General features: G+C 46.3%; 1 protein-coding gene across 2 annotated transcripts in view; it reads right to left on the bottom strand.

Moving 5' to 3' along the window:
- Positions 1–6,935: 6,935 nt before the first annotated feature.
- SYCE1L (synaptonemal complex central element protein 1 like) overlaps positions 6,936–18,069 on the bottom strand; it is a 13,592-nt gene continuing 2,458 nt past the window's right edge. Inside the window, exons 1-11 of one of the 2 annotated variants that reach the window (XM_063598045.1) lie at positions 13,441–13,495; positions 12,976–13,068; positions 11,672–11,731; positions 11,402–11,476; positions 10,797–10,844; positions 10,470–10,524; positions 8,665–8,728; positions 7,742–7,811; positions 7,572–7,659; positions 7,295–7,367; positions 6,936–7,084 (exon numbers count right to left, since the gene is read on the bottom strand). In XM_063598045.1, coding sequence (XP_063454115.1) covers positions 7,010–7,084; positions 7,295–7,367; positions 7,572–7,659; positions 7,742–7,811; positions 8,665–8,728; positions 10,470–10,524; positions 10,797–10,844; positions 11,402–11,476; positions 11,672–11,731; positions 12,976–13,068; positions 13,441–13,462 — 723 coding nt within the window. In that variant the 5' untranslated portion in view covers positions 13,463–13,495 and the 3' untranslated portion in view covers positions 6,936–7,009. Of the gene's footprint in view, positions 7,085–7,294; positions 7,368–7,571; positions 7,660–7,741; positions 7,812–8,664; positions 8,729–10,469; positions 10,525–10,796; positions 10,845–11,401; positions 11,477–11,671; positions 11,732–12,975; positions 13,069–13,440; positions 13,501–18,069 lie in introns of those variants that run through there. The other variant, XM_003829554.5, reaches the window with a different exon arrangement.

The raw sequence follows: 18,069 nt of genomic DNA, 5'->3' as shown, positions 1-18,069 counted from the left end.
TTTGGCCCGCTAAGAAAAACATTTGCTGACCTCTGCCTTCTCCTGGATTATTTACACAAATGACAATTATTTTCTGAGAATTTACACTGAACCAGATGCCTTATTAAGAATGGGGACCTGTTCAACTTTTAACAGGTATCAAAGAGCCCCTCAGGTTCTAATAGCTAAATATTTCTTAGTGTATCCCTCCCACATTTCGAGGTAGAATTCCATCAGCTTGATGTGGCAGGAAAGGTCTTAATCATCTTGTTTGTACATAGATTTCTGGCCTTATCTTTTGTCATAAACTAAACACTGGATAAAAAGATTCTGATGTAGAGATTTATGTATCATACTCACAGTGCTCATGCCTTCTCGCTTTGCCATGACCTTCTTCTACAGGGAGTTTCTTTTGCTCTCTTCTTTGCTTGACTAATTCCTACTTGCCTTTAACAACGTAGTCAACATTATCTGCATTAGGATGTGCCTGCATGCCTCCCCACACTCTAGTATGTACCTGTGTCTTTGAACCCTTTGTCCTGGGTTGCCTTCCTCATTAGGCTATGACTTATCAATGACAGTATAGTTTTATTAAACAAACCCTGAAAAATTAGATACCTAAATAGACAGTCAAGTAAAGAAATATACGAAGAAAAATATTCCTAAAAATACATTTATTGTCCAGGCGTGGTGGCTCACGCCTGTAATTCCAGCACTTTGGGAGGCTGAGGTGGGTGGATCACCTGAGGTCAGGAGTTCAAGACCAGCCTGGCCAACATGGTGAAACCCCATCTCTACTAAAAATACAAAAAATTAGCTGGGCATGGTGGCAGGTGCCTGTAATCCCAGCAATTCGGGAGGCTGAGGCAGGAGAATTGCTTGAACCCAGGAGGCAGAGGTTGCAGTGAGCCAAGATAGTGCCACTGCACTCCAACCTGGGCAACAGAGTGAGACTCAGTCTCAAAAAAAAAAAAAATTATTGTAGCAACATTATTATCAGGTAAAATAGAATTCAAAGAGATATACAGAGGAGAAGAACACATAAAATAAAAATTAGGCCAGGTGCGGTGACTCACGCCTGTAATCCCAGCACTTTGGGAGGCCAAGGCAGGCGGATCACCTGAGGTCGGGAGTTGGAGAACAGCCCGACTAACATGGAGAAACCCTATCTCTTCTAAAAATACAAAATTAGCTGGGCATGGTGATGCATGCCTGTAATCCCAGCTACCCAGGAGGCTGAGGCAGGAGAATTGCTTGAACCTGGGAGGCGGAGGTTGTGGTCAACTGAGATCACACCATTGCGCTCCAGCCTAGGCAACAAGAGTGAAACTCTGTCTCAAAAAAAAAAAAAAAAAAAAAAAAAAATTAAACAGATAAAACAGACTCTTTTCTCCTTTAGAAGGCTCAATATAATGATACTAATTTCCTGCATGTTGATGTATATATTTCATTCAATACAAATATCAAATAATAATAGGGGTTTTTTGTTGTTGTTGCTGCTGTTTAATTTTTTTTTGAAACAGAGTCTCACTCTGCCACAAGGCTAGAGTGCAGTGGCGTGATCTCTGCTCACTGCAACCTCCGCCTCGTGGGTTCAAGTGATTCTCCTGCCTCAGCCTCCCTAGTAGCTGGGACTACAGGCTTGTGCCACCACATCCAGCTAATTTTTTGTATTTTTAGTAGAGACAGGGTTTCACCATGTTAGTCAGGATGGTCTTGATTTCCTGACCTCATAGTCTGCCTGCCTCTGCCCACCAAAGTGCTGGGATTACAGCTGTGAGCCACTGCGCCCAGTCAGGTTTTTTGTTTTTTTGGTTTTTTTTGGAAATAGACAATATGATTGTAGAGTATGCATAGGAAAGAAACTATCCTTGAAAAATTCTGAAACAGTAGGAAAATGCAGAGGAGGTCTCACCAAGTGAGTTTCATAATATTATTTAAGGGTATAATAATAAAAAGTTTGGTATTTGTGTATAAATAGGTAACTAGATAAAGGAATAGAATAAACAGTTCAGAAATTGACCAAAATAGACATGATTATTTGGTATATGGCGAGGATGGCATTGCATTTGGGGGGATACATGTGCTATTCAGTAAATTCTCTCCAGATTATGTACAGACACAAAATAAATTCCAAATAGTTCAAATATAAACTAAATTATAAAAGCATTAGGGCCCGGGAGCAGTGGCTCACACCTATAATCCCAGCACTTTTGGAGGCTGAGGTGGGTGGATCACCTGAGGTCAGGAGTTTGAGACCAGCCTGGCCAACATGGTGAAACCCCGTCTCTATTAAAAATACAAAAATTAGCTGGATGTGATGGTGGGTGCCTGTAATCCCAGCTCCTCGGGACGCTGATGCAGAATTGCTTGAACCAGGAGGCAGGGCTTGCGGTGTGCCGAGACTGCACCACTGTACTCCAGCTTAGGCAACAGAGCGAGACTCCATCTTACTAAATAAATAAATAAATGTATTAGAAACGGTGACTTAACATATGGTGGGCAGGAGGGTGGGCAAGTGGTCTCTTCAGGGCAGGGTCCTCGCTAGTGCTGTGGGCACCAGAAGGGGAAGAACAGCCATGTGCTCTCCTCTGGGTAGTAGGATACTGAAATTGGGATATTTTGGGGTGTATGTTTTTTGAAGCTTTGACTGTGATTTTTAAACAATAAAATGTTCTAAAAATATAAAGGTAACCACTGAGAAAGATATTTAATCTCAGAGTGGAAGAGAAATTTATAGGTAATGGGCATTTTAGATAATGTAGGTTTAATAAGACTTTAGAAATAAGAAGACACACGGAAAGTAAAACAGGCTTTCCAAAAATCAGGCACAAAATATAAAGACAATGACTCCAGAAAAGAAGGTCATTAAATGCCTACTGGCTTTCATAAGATACAATTGGAAGGAATCTTTATAACTCTTAAATAGGTCTGATCACAGAAGTAAAACATGACTGCACACACTTGGAAGAAATCAATTAATTTTAGCAGGGCATGGCGACTCACGCCTATAATCCCAGCACTTTGGGAGGCCAAGGTGGGTGGATCATTTGAAGTCAGGAGTTTGAGACCAGCCTAGCCAATATGGTGAAACCCTGTGTCTACTAAAACTACAAAAATTAGCCAGGTGTGTTGGTGGGCACCTGTAGTCCCAGCTACTTGGGTGGCTGAGACAGGAGAATCGCTTGAACCCGGGAGGTGGAGGTTGCAGGGAGCCGAGATTGTGCCACTGCACTCTAGCCTGGGCGACAGAGTGAGAGTCCATCTCAAAAAATAAATAAATAAAAATCAAAAAAGAGATAAATTAATTTCAGAGTTAACACCAAGGAAGGACTACAAGACAAAAAACAGGCACCTAGGCTATTCAAATCATCTCCATCTAATAATGACTTGATAATGAAAGGAAGAAGAATGGAACTAATGTAATCTCTGGGTAAATGTTACTCAAGATCCCAATGAGAAAGATGCTGGGTAGGATTACAGTGAGTAATAGGTCACAAAAACAGAGTTTGAGTTTTGTAGGAAAATGGAAAATGAAGTCTAGGTACTTGTGAATTTTGTAGGTATGGCAAATATGTTAATTCTGCCACTGACCAGTCCCTTAAAACAGCTGGTAGATCAGCAAATAGAATATGCATGGACCTCTCACTGTTCTACTCACTGGTTAGCATCACTGCTTAACAAGATCCTAGAATGGAGAAAAGTAAGAGCTCAATATCCAGGTTCCCAGGAAAAGGTGGCCTGGGATTGTATTCACCTGTACTTGATGTTTTGATTGTTGTCTGAAATCTAAATGAACACAAAATTGAGAGATCAAAAAAGAAATGGTGGATGCCTTTGATTCTCTGAAACGTAACATGCTACATGTCCTCAAAACCTTATGAACGGCCAGTCACGCTGGCTCACGCCTGTAATCCCAGCACTTTGGGAGGCCAAGGCGGGTGGATCACTGGAGGTCAGGAGTTTGAGACCAGCCTGGCCAACATGGTGAAACCCCGTCACTACTAAAAATACGAAAATTAGCTGGGCGTGGAGGTGGGCGCCTGTAATCCCAGCGACTCGGGAGGCTGAGGCAGGAGAATCCCTTGAACTCAGGAGGTGGAGGTTGCAGTGAGCCGTGATCTCGCCATTGCACTCCAGCCTAAGCAACAAGAATGAAACTCCATCTCAAAAAAAAAAAAAAAAAAAAAAAAAAAGAGGGAATTTAAGTAACCTAACTGTGTAACCTGAAGTTACACAGCTAGTATGCAGCAGAGCTGGGATTCTAACAAACACAGTCTGGCCCTGGGTTCTGTTCTGCTAACTAGTGTGCTCTATTAGGTAGTAATAGTATTATCCTCCGGGAGATTCTACTGCAGTCACTTTGGCCACTCTCTCTTCCATGCCTTGTCTAGCTTGCTACTCAGGATGTGCTATGTTTGCATCTCTTCGGACCCCTCCTCTGACTCCTCTGTTTTTCAGTGGGTTTCTTTCTGGCTTACTTTTTTCAAGAATGTCCTGGCCGGGTGCGGTTGCTCACGCCTGTAATCCCAGCATTCTGGGAGGCCGAGGCGGGCGGATCACGAGGGCGGGAGATCGAGACCATCCTGGATAACACGGTAAAACCCCGTCTCTACTAAAAATACAGAAAAACATTAGCCGGGTGTGGTAGCGGGCGCCTGTAGTCCCAGCTACTCGGGAGGCTGAGGCAGGAGAATGGCGTGAACCCGGGAGGCGGAGCTTGCAGTGAGCCGAGATCGCGCCACTGCACTCCAGCCTGGGCGACAGAGCGAGACTCCGTCTCAAAAAAAAAAAAAATAAATAAATAAATAAAAAAATAAAAATAAAAATAAATATAATAATAATAATAAAAAGAATGTCCTTCGGCCTTTTGGCAACACTGAGCTCCCCCAGGCTCATTCACATTTGAACCTGAACTACAAGCCAAGAAGCTTGAGAATTATGGTAATTGAATGCAAGCCCTGAGAAAAGCTGTTACAGGAAGTGAGTGAAGACTTCCCAGGCAGTTGTCAATTATTTCAATGAAGGAGAAGTAGCCCTGCCAGGAAGGTCAGTTGAGTCAGGAGAACACAGGGCAAATCAAAAGCCAAAGTCTCGCTCTGTCGCCCAGGCTGGAGTGTAGTGGCGCCATCTTGGCTCACTGCAACCTCCGCCTTCCGGGTTCAAGCAATTCTCTGCCACAGCCTCCTGAGTAGCTAGGATTCCAGACACCCGCCACCACCAAACCAAGGGGTTTCACCATCTTGGCAAGGCTGGTCTTGAACTCCTGACCTCGAGATCCACCCGCCTCAGCCTCCCAGAGTGCTGGGATTACAGGCGTGAGCCACAGCACCCAGCTGGTCATTGAGTTTTAGAGACATTAAGCAATTTGCCTAAGGTCATCCAGCTGGTGAACAGGGAAACCAGGACTGGAATCCTAGGTGCCCAGTGGTAAATCGGCAGAATATCCAGGCTGACCCCATTTGTGTGACACAGAGAGGATGACAAAGAGGATACTGAAGTTCCTTAGAGATTCCTGGAGACTGGCCTTAGCAAGTAGGTGGTGTCAGTGGGGCAGGGGACCACAGCCTGGGCCTGGAGTCAGCTCTGCCCGGATGCGAGTGGTGACTCGGGGACTAAAGCTCCCTGGGCCTCATCTGTGGACTTGGGATAATAATGGCAACAAACGTGAGACCCAACGTTTATTGAGGGCTTACTGTACAGAGTCACTATCTCAATTTTCCTCATCGCTAAATTGGGAATAACAACAAGAATAGCAGTGAGAATAATAAATGATAGATACCATTTATTGAGCATTTATGTTATAAAAATCTCTGTTCTGAGAGATATACACACCTTAGTGTTCCTCATCTGTAGCCTAGGAATAATAATAAATCATATGAACCACTTACTGATCACTTAATGGACAGAAGCCTCTGATCTAAGTGAGTCACACGTCTCAGTTCCCATTATCTAGGGACTGGGAATAGTGAATCATCCCAACAGTATGTGAGAGCTGGCATTCACTGAATACTGACTGTGTGCCAGGTCCTCTTCTACACACATTAGATAGTGTCCAACTTGACTGGTCCTTGGCAACTCTCCAGTGTCGTCTCCCATCCCACTCTACCTCATTCCACTCTACCACGCCGGCCTTCTCCAGACGGCTCCTCAAACACAGCGAAGTGCAGCCTCACCTCCCGCCTTGGCATGAGGCATGTCTTCTGCCAGGCGCACCTTTCCCCAGACACCCACAGGGCTCACCCCCTCGGTTCTCTACCTCGCTTCTCCGCTCAGATACCACTTCCTAGGTGAGGCCGTCGCTGACCGCGCTGTTTAAAATCCAGGGCTTAGAACAGTGCCTGGTACCCAGCAGGCAATCGGCAAATGCCTGCTTAGTCAGTACATGCTCAGTCAATGGCAGCAGCCTGGTGCTGGGTGCCTTTGGATTTGGGTCCCAAATGCCGGCCTCCGGAGTGGCGGACACATTTAACAGATCTGAGGTTGCCTGGGGGATGTGACCCCAGAGAAGGACCAGTAGGGCGAAGGCCCCGAGGGGACACGTGTTTTGGAGTGTTTGAGAAGGGTGGAGAGGCAGCCTTGGCTAGAACCCAATTTGTGAGGGCAGCTCAGATGGGCGGGCATGTCCCAGAGCCAGCGCGAGTCTGCGGGTCTTGCAGAGACTCCGGGTTTCCTGAGACCACCGGAGACGCACAGGCCCCGAGGACCGGAATGGGTTAACACCTGCCCTCTAGCCTCTGTTGACAACATAGATGGTTTGGGAACTCGAGATGAGGCCGTGGGGCGGGGGATCCTGACACCCACTTACTCTCTCTGAGTTCAGGAGCATTTACCCAGCCTCTGTACGGCGCCCGGGGCTCGACTGGTGGGCGGGGTCCGGCAGAGGCCCCGCCTCGAGATCCCAGGACGCCCCGCCCCGCTCCACCGTGTAGCACAGACTCCGGGGAGAACGCGAGCATGGTCGGAAATCATCGCCTTTATTTCTTGGCGGGTCTCGAGGGAAGGTCGGGACCGGGCGGGTCCTGCTGGCCTAGAGGGCGTCAGGGGCAGCCACCGGCGGCTCCGGATCCTCCTCGTCGCGAGCGCGGGGGAGCTCAGGTCCGGCCTGCCGGGGGCTGGGTGAGGCTGCGGACCAGGTTCCTACGCTCCTCGCGTCCGCCCGCGTCTGCCCTAGGCCTCCACCGCGGCTTCCTCTGTCCCCGGGGCCGCCCTGCTCCCCACAGACCCCACTCTCGGGGGCCGCTCCCAGGACCCCCGCCCGCTCTCTCCTGACTCGGTCCCTGCCCGCCCCGCCTCCCTTCCTCGGGCTCCCTACCTCTCCCTCGCCGGCCCCGACCTCGGGGGCGCTCTGGACCTGCTCCCCGAATATCTCCAGCTCCGCCTTCAGCCTGCGGAGAAGGGGCCGAGGAGACAGGAGGAAGAGAGCGAGAGTCCAGGGGACGAGGAGGAAGCCACCGAGACGCGGAGACCCGACGACGCCGAGGGAGGCACAGGCCGGGGAAGGGGCAGTCGGGGGCGGAGCGGGGGACCTGGGCGGGTTCCCCTCCGCCCTGCCCCTGCCCTCCTCGCCCACTCCTCCCTTCCCCTCTCACCCGTCATTCACCGCCATGGCGCCCTGGACCTCAGGCGGCGAGCGCAGCCGCCGCTCCACCTCCCGCAGCTTGGCGCGCACCAGCCTCCCTGTCGGTGGGCGGGCGTCAGGGGCAGGGCCGAGGCCCGGGCACATCCCCCTCCGCCCGCCCACCTGGCGCGGGAGGCTCACTCTCCGAGAGCAGCTGCTCCTTGCTTCTCTCCAGGGCACGGATCTCCCGGGCCAGTCGCTGCTCCAGCATCTGCGAGGACAAAGAGGAGGCCTCCCCGTTTGGCCGTCCTCTTGGCTACACGGCCCGCCCCTCCCCTTTTGTGCTTCTCGCGAAGTCTTCACCTACATTAGGTCATTCATTCATTCAACTATTTATTAACTCAATGTGCAGTTCCTGCTGTGGCTGGAGACCCACCCACCTCCCCCTAAACGCTCTCCATGTCTCCAGGCACCTCTCAAACTTGAACTCTTCCCACTCTCCTCATCCTCCACTCCCCAGTCTGCGGCTCCTCAACGGTTTCAGGCACCGTCCAGCCCCAGGGCCTTCCTTCTGCACCGATACCTGCACGGCTTCTTCCCTCACTTCCTTCACCTCTGCGTTGAGATGTCACTTGCTTAGAGGCCTTCCCACTGAAGTTCCACGATCTAGCCACTAACTTTCTTGGTGCCTCCACCGTCCCCAACCAGCTTGGGACAGCAAAGACGTGGACTCTTTGATCTGCTACCCTCCCTCCCTGCCTCAAATGCTGACCGGTGCAACCACTGACATTAGCTAAATGAAGGAATGACCTGACCATGGCTTTCCCTGGGCTGCCATTTGCCACTGCAAGGTGAACATACACTAGATGAGCAGGGGGAAAGCAGGATCACAATGGTACTGCACCCGTCTGGGCAGGTGATGCTGGGTGTGGCAGTGGGGCATGGTGAGGCGTAAGTTGATTTTAGATAAAAGCTGAGGGACTGAATAGGTGGGCAAGAGGAAGCAAGGAATCAAGGACTATCCCGCGGCATTGGGCCTGGGCAGGGGTGGACTCTGGGCCAGTCAGTGCGACACTAAAGCCAGGGAGGAGTGGCTTTGGTTGCAGGCAATGATAATGGCTCACGTGGAATTCCCAGAGGTCCTTGTGCTGGCCCATCAGATCCTCCAGCTGTCCTCTGACATCCAACCTGGAGGCCGACACCCAGGAATAAGAGAATACATGCTAGGCCTGACACCCTGTTGGGGGCTCCTCATGCACAGGCCTTCAGATCCTGCCCATGCTCCCTCTGCTGGGAGCCCCTTCATGGGTTTTATCCTCTAAGCTTTGGTTCCCGTAGCACCTCTTCCAACAAACTCTCCCTGATGCAAGCCCTGTTCCCACTTTCTACACAGTTGCCTGCCAGGCCCCAGGCTTGGGAGTTACCCCAGATTCCTCTGTTTGGGACTCTGAAACCTGAGAGTTATGGGCAAAAATTTGTTCCATGCACTCTTGCAGCATGTGCTTCCTGGGAAGGGAAAGACAACCCTCAGTCATATTCTCTGAATGACCCATCATTCACTCCAGCAGGAGTGGGAGTTGGGATGTCTGTTCACAGCATTCACCTTTCTTGTTTCTCCTGTTGAATGAGAACCTTCATGGGCCTCTGTTGAGAACATTACCCTGTCCATCCTGTCCCCCATGGAATGAACTCTGCCTTCCCAAGAAAGCTTTGTGAGGCGTGTGGTAATTTGGCACCATAGATTCTATAACATCCTGGCTTGAAGCCTGATCTGTTACTTCACCGAGACCCTGGCCAAGTTACTTAACCTCTCTGGGTCTCAGTTTCCTAATATGTAAAATGGTGGTAGTGATGGGAGGGTGACATTAGCCTTAACTCCTATAATTATCATTGTGAGGATTAGGTACATAAATGAGCATAAATGCTCATCATACAGTGTGAGTAGTGTGGTTAAGTATCACACATTAGCTAACATCAGGTTTCCCCATGCAATTAAAATCATGGTGCACCAGGATGAGAGACCTCTGGTAACAGGAGTGTGCTAGGTAAAGGTTCAGAAGATGCCGGGTGTGGTAGCTCACGCCTGTAATCCCAGCACTTTGGGAGGCCAAGGTGGGCAGGATCACCTAATGTTGAGAGTTCGAGACCAGCCTGACCAACATGGAGAAACCCCATCTCTACTAAAAACACAAAATTAGTCGGGCATGGTGGCACATGCCTGTAATCTCAGCTACTCGGGAGGATGAAGAGATGGATGGATACAGGTTGGATAGACAGTTGATTGGATGTGTGAGTTGCTGGCTGGAGAAATGATAGCTGATTAGAGAAATGATGAGTAGAGGAATAGTGGCTGGACAGAGAAAGAAAGGATTGCTAAAAGGAAGGATAGATGTCTGGATGGATGTTTGGCTAAGTGAATATATGATGGAAAGGATGGAGAGAGGATGAATGCATGATTGGATGGATGGAAGATTGTTAGGTGGAAGGCCGGAGATAAAATAGCCATCTGGCTGGATGACATGGTTGGATAGATGGATGAATGGATGAATGAGTGAGTAGGTGAATGGCTAGATGGGTGGATAGATGAATGGGTGGGCAAATGGATGACTGGGGCTTAAAATAAGCAGGCAAATAAGCAAGTGAATGGATATCAAAGGAGCTGGATAGCCAACAGAAAAAGACTGAGGCTAAGACCAATGGAGGGAATATATTTGATAAAGAAATTAGTAATGAATAATTAAATGAGTAAATTAATCTTAACACGACCATTTAATATCAGAGATAACCAAGGAAATCTTTTGTCAGGCTGCTCTATTTTGTAGAAAGGTAAAATGAGGCTTCTGTGTCCAAGATTCATTTCCACAGCTCTTGCTCCCTCCTTTTTCAGCTGGGGAATGAGGTAGGGAAGAGCTGAGGCAGGGCCTCTTACCTCTGAGCCTCGCTTTCCTTCTCTTGGCAGTGCATCTGGAGGATCCTCAGTGCCTCTGTGGGGAAGGAACCAAGGGGACCCTTTGAGAGCTCTTGGGGAGTCAGGGTTGGCCAGAGGTAATAGGCCCCACATCATGTCAGGCATTGGAGGGCACTGTGAGGACTTGGGTGTTTACTCCAAGTGATGTAGCAATCCAGGAAGAGATCTGTGCAGAGAGGGAAGCACCCTGCCTTAGGTTTCAGTGGGATTCCTCTGGCTGCTCTGAGGGGCATAGACTTTTGTGGGGTGGAAGAGTAGAATAAGGAAGACACAGCAACTGGTAAATACCTTGCTTTTTGCCCAAGACCTCCTCTAGGTGCACTTTCTCTCCATTCACTGGAAAACACAATGACACTTTCTGCCTCCAGGCACCCCATTGCCATCCCCAGTGCAACTTCATATAAGGGGAAAGCCACACAGAAGGTGTAGTACAGCCCTAGGAGAGGTGAGGTATCTTCTTGCCACCCTTGCAACCATCTCCCACAAGGACCATCCTGATCCAGCTTCTCCCCCTCTATGCCCACATTCCTTGTAAATGTTGAAGGAGTGAAGACCCTGAAGAATGTACAAGGTTTACACTGAGGAGAAAGATGGCTATAAAGAAATACACACACAGTGTCAGGTGGACATAAAGGCTCTTAAGAAACAAATCAGCCAGGGGCGTGAGAATGACCAAGAGAGGGCGGGATTCTATTCTTAGATGAGACCATCAAGATAGGCCTGTCAGGGTGAAATTTGAGCTGAGAGCTGAAAGATGACATGAGACAGTGAGAGGCAATACAGATTATGTGAGCTAAGAGCATTGTAGGCCAGGGAACAGCCTGTGCAAAGGCCCTGAGGTATGCACAGGAACATCTGCAGTGTTGATGGGTCCCTCTTTTGGCCCCACTTACAGGAGTCTAATTCCCTATGCAGGGCCTCCCAGAGACTGTGGGTCTCTCTCAGTTCCTCATTGGATTTCTTCTTTGCTGAGCCAAGAAGGGAAAAAGACACTGTATGAGTGTAGTCTCTAGCCTTGCTGTTCTCTCGCAAATATGACATTGCATAGTCATCTTCAAACAACCCTAGAGGGGCCTAGATTTTATAGATGAGGAGGTGGATTCATTATAAATCCAGTCCCTTCCTGCTCGCCCCAGCTGGCCAGTCTAAGTCCCCAAGTTTACCTTGCTGAAGCTCATTAATCTGGCTAATCAGGTCCTCTATCTGTGGCTCCAGGCTTCCCTCTGAAGAAAGAAAGGAAGAAAGACTGAGCCAGAGAAGACTGGTGTCTGGCTGTCCAAGGCAGACGGAGAAGCACTGTGTCTGCTGCTATCAATTAACAGGCATATATTGAGCGCCTGCTGTGTGTTGAGCTCTGCCAGAGCCCCTTGAAGGGCTTGCATTCTGGGTTGGCAAGACGGACATTGAGCAAAGATAAATAAATCAATTCAGGTGGCAGTAACTGCTGTGAAGAGAAATAAAGTGAGACAAAATGTTGAAGAGCAAAAGGGTAAAAGGCATGTCTGGGGATATGCAAAGGCCCCAGATGAGAAGAAGGAAGCAGGTCCTGCAGTTCTGTGGGGGTAAAGAGTATGGAGAGGGGACACATTCCAGGCAGAGTGCAACAAGGCACAGGGAACAAGTGCAAATTCCCTGTAGTGTGGCAGGAGCGGGTGAGGCACGTGTCCAAAGTAACAGTGAGGGGCTGGTGTGGCTCAGGTGTAGTGAGCAAGTGGAGAGTAGCAGAAAGTAAGGTGGGGGAAGTGGGAAGTGATATCACTAGGGCCTCTTGGGCCACCGTGGAAGCCTTTAGATGTAACTCTGAGTGTGGTGTGAGCCAATGGAGACGTCCCATCTGCCCCGCCCTGTCAAAATCCAGGCAGGAAGGGTTGTCACTCTGTCAGTCTGGGCTCTGGTACTGGCCTCATCTGAGAAATGGGGAAACCCTGCTTTTACACTGCTGGTGGCAGCTTGCAAGTTTCCTAGTGACAGGGTGATCACTATCCCTTTAGGGAATCACCTCTAACTTCTCATAGCCCCTGTTTCAGTGCTCTGTACGCAGAAAACTTCCTTCTCATCCCTCTCTGGCTTCAAGGTTGCCAACGCGGAACTGGGGCAAAAAGCTGTCCAACCCTTGCCAGATCTCACTGCTGACCCCTCAGACACTCTGGGGTTAATAAACTCAGACCATGGATTTTTCCAAGGTCACCAACTCCAGCTTCTGTGATTTCCAGGAGAGTGGGTGCTCTCCACGGTGCTGATTATGACTGACAGAAATCTCTGGGGGTCTTTGTTTTACTGGAAATGATCAGGTTGGGTCACTGCATTTCTGGCCCTGCAATTTCTCTCCCTAATTTTACCGTAGGCAGCAGTCCCAGTGCACTTCTTCTGCAGGCAGCCACAGAATGGGAGCGGGGAGGCTGCTGCTTTTGTTTGGAACAGACTGACGTGATAGTATTTTAAGATGAGAATGGGCTGGGGGTCTCACCTCTGGCCAGCACTGCCTCAGCTCTGATGTAGATACTGGGTGCACACTGGCTCCCAGGTTTCCCGCAAAAAGCAAAGCAAGGTGCAAAACCAACTGCATTTCCATTTGTGTGTAAAAAGGGAGGACAAAAAATATACATCCATGAATGCATTTTTTAGAAATCTCTGGAAAGATACTTAAGAATTGAAAAACAATAGCTGCTTGCCCATGAGTCAGGGAAATGGATGACTGGTGTGTGGGGGGAGGGAGTAGGGATGGCGGGGGAACTGGTTTTTCCATTCCTTTAAACTTCTTGAATTTTGAACTGTGGGACTGTATTCTTGGTTCAAAGAATTAAACTGTATAAGAGGGAGAAAGGGCAATGGGATAATTTCCTGAGGTTGTGAGTTGAGGGGGCTGAATTTGTACCATGTCTTTCTGACTTGAAACCCCAGGCTGAGGCTCAGAAACAAAGAGACACATGACCTTTCTGCAGCTTTATCACCATTGCCAGCAAGTCTTCAGTCTTCAAAGACTTGGCTTGCCCTGTAGAAAGGAAAATCAAAATTACAGGACACAGCGAGAGTGAGAGGGGAGAGAGAAGGGAGGCAGGAAGTCCCAGTGGGCTCTGCAGACACCCGTGGGCTGGGGCTAAGGATGGAATGAGAGACAGGTTTCCATCTGAAGCAGGGCCCCCGTCTCTTGCCCTTGAGGTTTACAGTGTGTGCTAGATAAATCAGGACCCCTAAGGGTCAGCTTCTCCCTGAGGGGTTAAAAAACACCACCACAAACATCCCCTTAATGAAACTCAGGGGTGAGAGAAGAGAATGCGTGTTTGCTGATGCTGCTGTTCAAGATCATTATGAAGTTCTAACCAGAACAATAGGGCAGGAAGATTTCATATGAATTTCTTTGAAATAATGATAGCTCATAATTTATAAATTCTTAATGAACTGATAGATCTAGGTAATAGTTACTAATGGCTACTAACATCAAAAAAAGACAACTGGATATTATGAGCCTCTCTCTTTTTCTTTTTATACCCTGCAGCTCCAGCTCAAAGGATTTTTATTTTTATTTTTAATATAGAGAGTTTATTTCAGCTAAGTTTGAGGACTGCAGCTCAGGATGCACTTACAAGCTGCCTTGGGGAGTGCTCCCTATGAGCCTCTAGATGAAGGAACACAACATGGCTGATGAAGGATTTTTGCTCCAAAAACCCCCACCAAAAACAAAAAAGCGTGATGGAATCTCATCAGCTCTCCACATCTAAATACGAATTCAGAGGAAATACAAAGGGCAGGAAAACACATTAAATGACACCACTGGGGATGTGCTCAACATCATGTGGACTGTGGGAAACTGCACAAGAAAACCTGGTTTCTTCCACAAATAAGTTGTAAAGAAGAAAATGAGCGAGAGAGAAAATCCTACAGATTAAAAAAGACTTGAGGCATATATCAATCAACTAAATATTTGAACCCTGATTCACCACACTTTTCACCATATATACTTCTATGTATATATGTATGTATACATATATATATATATATATATATTTACTTCTATGTATATTTTAACATGAGCCTGTGTTACTTCTAAAATTCAAAGAAGAAAAACCACAGGAAAATATTAACATAAAAAAAATCCTTAAGTCTTGAAATCAGTGGTAAAAGTCAAATCTCAGTGACCTACGCCTCTCTAAGGAAAATTGAAGAGAAGACGAAAGGCAGCTCACAAAACATGATAGCCAAAAAGTTAATGAAGAAATGCTTACCCACAATAGTATACAGTGAAAATTCCCTCTCCCTCAGATTTTAAGTTCTCCAATTCTCCTCCTCAGAGGCCACTAGCATTACAAGCTATGTTTAGGTACCTGGAGATAATTCAATGTATATACAAACATACCTCCCACATTATCTTTTTTTTTTTTTTTTTGAGATGGAGTCTCGCTTTGTCACCCAGGCTGGAGTGCAGTGGCACGATCTCAGCTCACTGCAACCTCTGCCTCCCAGGTTCAAGCGATTCTCCTGCCTCAGCCTCCTGAGTACCCGGGACTAAAGGTGCACGCCGCCTCACCTGGCTAATTTTTTGTATTTTAGTAGAGATGGGGTTTTACTGTGTTCCCCAGGCTGGTCTCGAACTCCTGAGCTCATGCAACCCTCCCGCCTCAGCCTCCCAAAGTGCTAGGATTACAGGTGTGAGCCACCGCAGCCGGCCACATCCCACATTTTCTATGTAAGTGGTAGCATGTTGTACATGATGCACCCCACCTTGTATTTTTCATTTGACAATGTACACCAGTGATCTTTTTATTCTTTTTAGTGGCTGCATGGCATTCCACTGTGTGGATATACCGTAATTTCAAAGCAATATCCTATTGATGATATTTAAGCTGTTTACCTTATTTTGCTGTTACAAGGAATGCCACAATGATCATCTGCATTTGTGTTGTCAGGCTGCCATAACAAAGTACCACAAACTGGGTCTTCCCTGTCTGTGTCTTCACCTGCCACTCTCATATCTTTACGTGTCTATATTTCACTCTACTTATAAGGACACCAGCCATTGAATTATGGCCCTCCCTAATCCAGTGTGACCTCATCTTAACTAATCATAACTGCAAAGACCCTACTTCCAAATAAGTCACATTTCTGAAGTTCTGGTGGACATGAATTTTGGAGGGACACAATTTAACCTAGTACAACATCCTTGTACATTATTCTTTGTGCTTGCATTAGAGTGTATCTACTGGGTACACATAGAGTACTACCTAGACGCTACCTGGTGGACCAAAGGGAATGTATATTATGGAATTTGGCTGATAGGAAATTGCCTTTCACCTGTCTCAGGCCCCAAAATCATACTCTTACCAGGCAAGTATGTTTTTAATCTTCTTCATTATTTTTTGCCAACTGGACAGGCAAAAACTGTTTCATTTCAAACTTTCTGATGAATAAATACCAAAACCTTATTCATTTCCTCTTGATCAGAAATTCCACTCCTAGGAATGTGTCTTAAGGACATAATTAATAATGGTGGGCGAGATGTTGTTTCACTGCTTATAATTTTAAACTTGGAAGTAACGGCCGGGTGCAGTGGCTCACGCCTGTAATCCCAGCACTTTGGGAGGCCGACGAGGGTGGATCATCTGAGGTCAGGAGTTCGAGACCAGCTTGGCCAACGTGGCAAAACCCCAACTCTACTAAAAATACAAAAATTAGCCGGACGTGTTGATGCACACCTGTAATCCCAGCTACTTGGGAGGCTGAGGCAGGAGAATCACTAGAACCCGGAGGTTGCGGTGAGCTGAGATGGCACCATTGCACTCCAGCCTGGGCAACAAGAGCAAAAAACTACATCTCAAAAAAAAAAAAAAAAAAAGGAAGTAACTTGAAGATACCTTAGGGGATTACTTACAGCATGTTTGCAGGCTGAAATTCTTTGCAGCCATTAAAATCCATGTTGTAAATCAGGGTTTTTTAACCTGAGCTTATTAGATTTTTTTTGAAATATTTGGTGGTATGTTCACCTTCTTTATATCTTTTTGTTTGGCCTGAAATCCTTTATAAATTAGTATGTATTATTTTAATTTGCATTTTAATTTTAAAATTACATAGTAAACACATGTAGACTAACTTACATAATAAACAAACGTGGAAGAATAAAATAAAAAGAAAAAGTCTCGCCTCACCAGCAGCCCCTTCTCCAAGTCACTCCTTTTCCCAGAAGTAACCACTGCCAGTAGTTCGGTGACAACACTTGGTCTTTTAGTAAAATACATTTCACGTATTGCTTTAATTTTTACTTTCTTATTCGAGTAAAATTCTAAGAAAATTCAAACAAAGAAATACGTGATGTAAAAAATGAAATTTTCTCTTCTCTCCTTAATCCTAAATCTCACTGCTTCCCCTGATACAATCACTTTGAAGAAGTTGGCATGTCCCTGCCTGAGATTTTTTTAATTTTAAAAATATTCTTAATATTTTGGAAATAAGACAAAAAAGTAAAGCTACTTTAATAACAAGGGGAGGTGTTTGTGATTATTTTATTTTTAATACCTTATTATGAGAATTTTCAAATGCACATGAGAGTAGAGAGGATATTATGATTAACTCTGATACGCTCATTGCCTAGATCTGACAATCATTAATATTCACCCTATTTATTTCAGCTATGTTTTTCCTGGGTTGAATTATTTTTAAGCAAGCCCCCGGCTTCTTGACATTTTATTCCCAGAAACTTCATTAGGAGTCTCAACTACTTAAGGACATTTTCTTAGATGACCCCAATCCTATAATCACAACTGACAAGATTAATACTCATCAGGTAACATCTCCTAATACCCAGGCTATACATTGATTTCCCAATTGTCTCCACATCTTTTTTATGGCTGGCATTTGCAACCATTTCTGCAGAAGCTCCATCTGTGTTTTTCCTCTCTCTGCTTTCTAGTGCTAGTCATGAAATAAGGCCAAGAGTGGGTAATAAGTAAATCTTTTAAATAATCCAACTAACATTTTGACACACACACACAAAGTCCATTACAAAAGAAAATGGCCAGCACAGTAAGAGCACCCTTTTAAACATTTTATTTTGAAACAATTTCAGATGTACACAAAAGTTGTAAAAATAGGCCACAGTGCTCCCATTTTGTCCTTATATCAGATTTCCCATTTGTGAGTGATTCTGAACAATAAGTTGCAGACATCTTGACCCACTACTCCTTACTATTCCAGTGTCTATTTCCTATATACAAAGGGAATCTACCAGGTAACCATAGTACAACAATCAAAACCTGGATGTTAATACTGATCCAATATGAATATAGGATCCTCAGTTGCCATTCAATATTTTGCCTCTTCTCCTTTATATTTTAAAATTATATATGACTACTTACATTTTTCTAGAAGAAAAAATAGAACAATAAATCACAAAAATGCCTCTACCTCTGCACTACTCCCAAAATCCAAATCCCTTGTCCAGAGTTATCACTTAGGCCTTTACCATTCAGACACTTTTTCTGTGCAACATACACAGGGCTATACCCCCCCTCCATTTTTGTTTCAATCCCAACTGGCTTGTCTCTAATAAAAATACGATCTCTTTTGGAGC

The sequence above is a fragment of the Pan paniscus genome, chromosome 18, assembly GCF_029289425.2.
Source record: "Pan paniscus chromosome 18, NHGRI_mPanPan1-v2.0_pri, whole genome shotgun sequence".
Taxonomy (NCBI): Eukaryota; Metazoa; Chordata; class Mammalia; order Primates; family Hominidae; genus Pan; species Pan paniscus.
The sequence above is the reverse complement of the archived record's forward strand: the minus strand, read 5'-3'. Positions and strand labels throughout refer to the sequence as shown.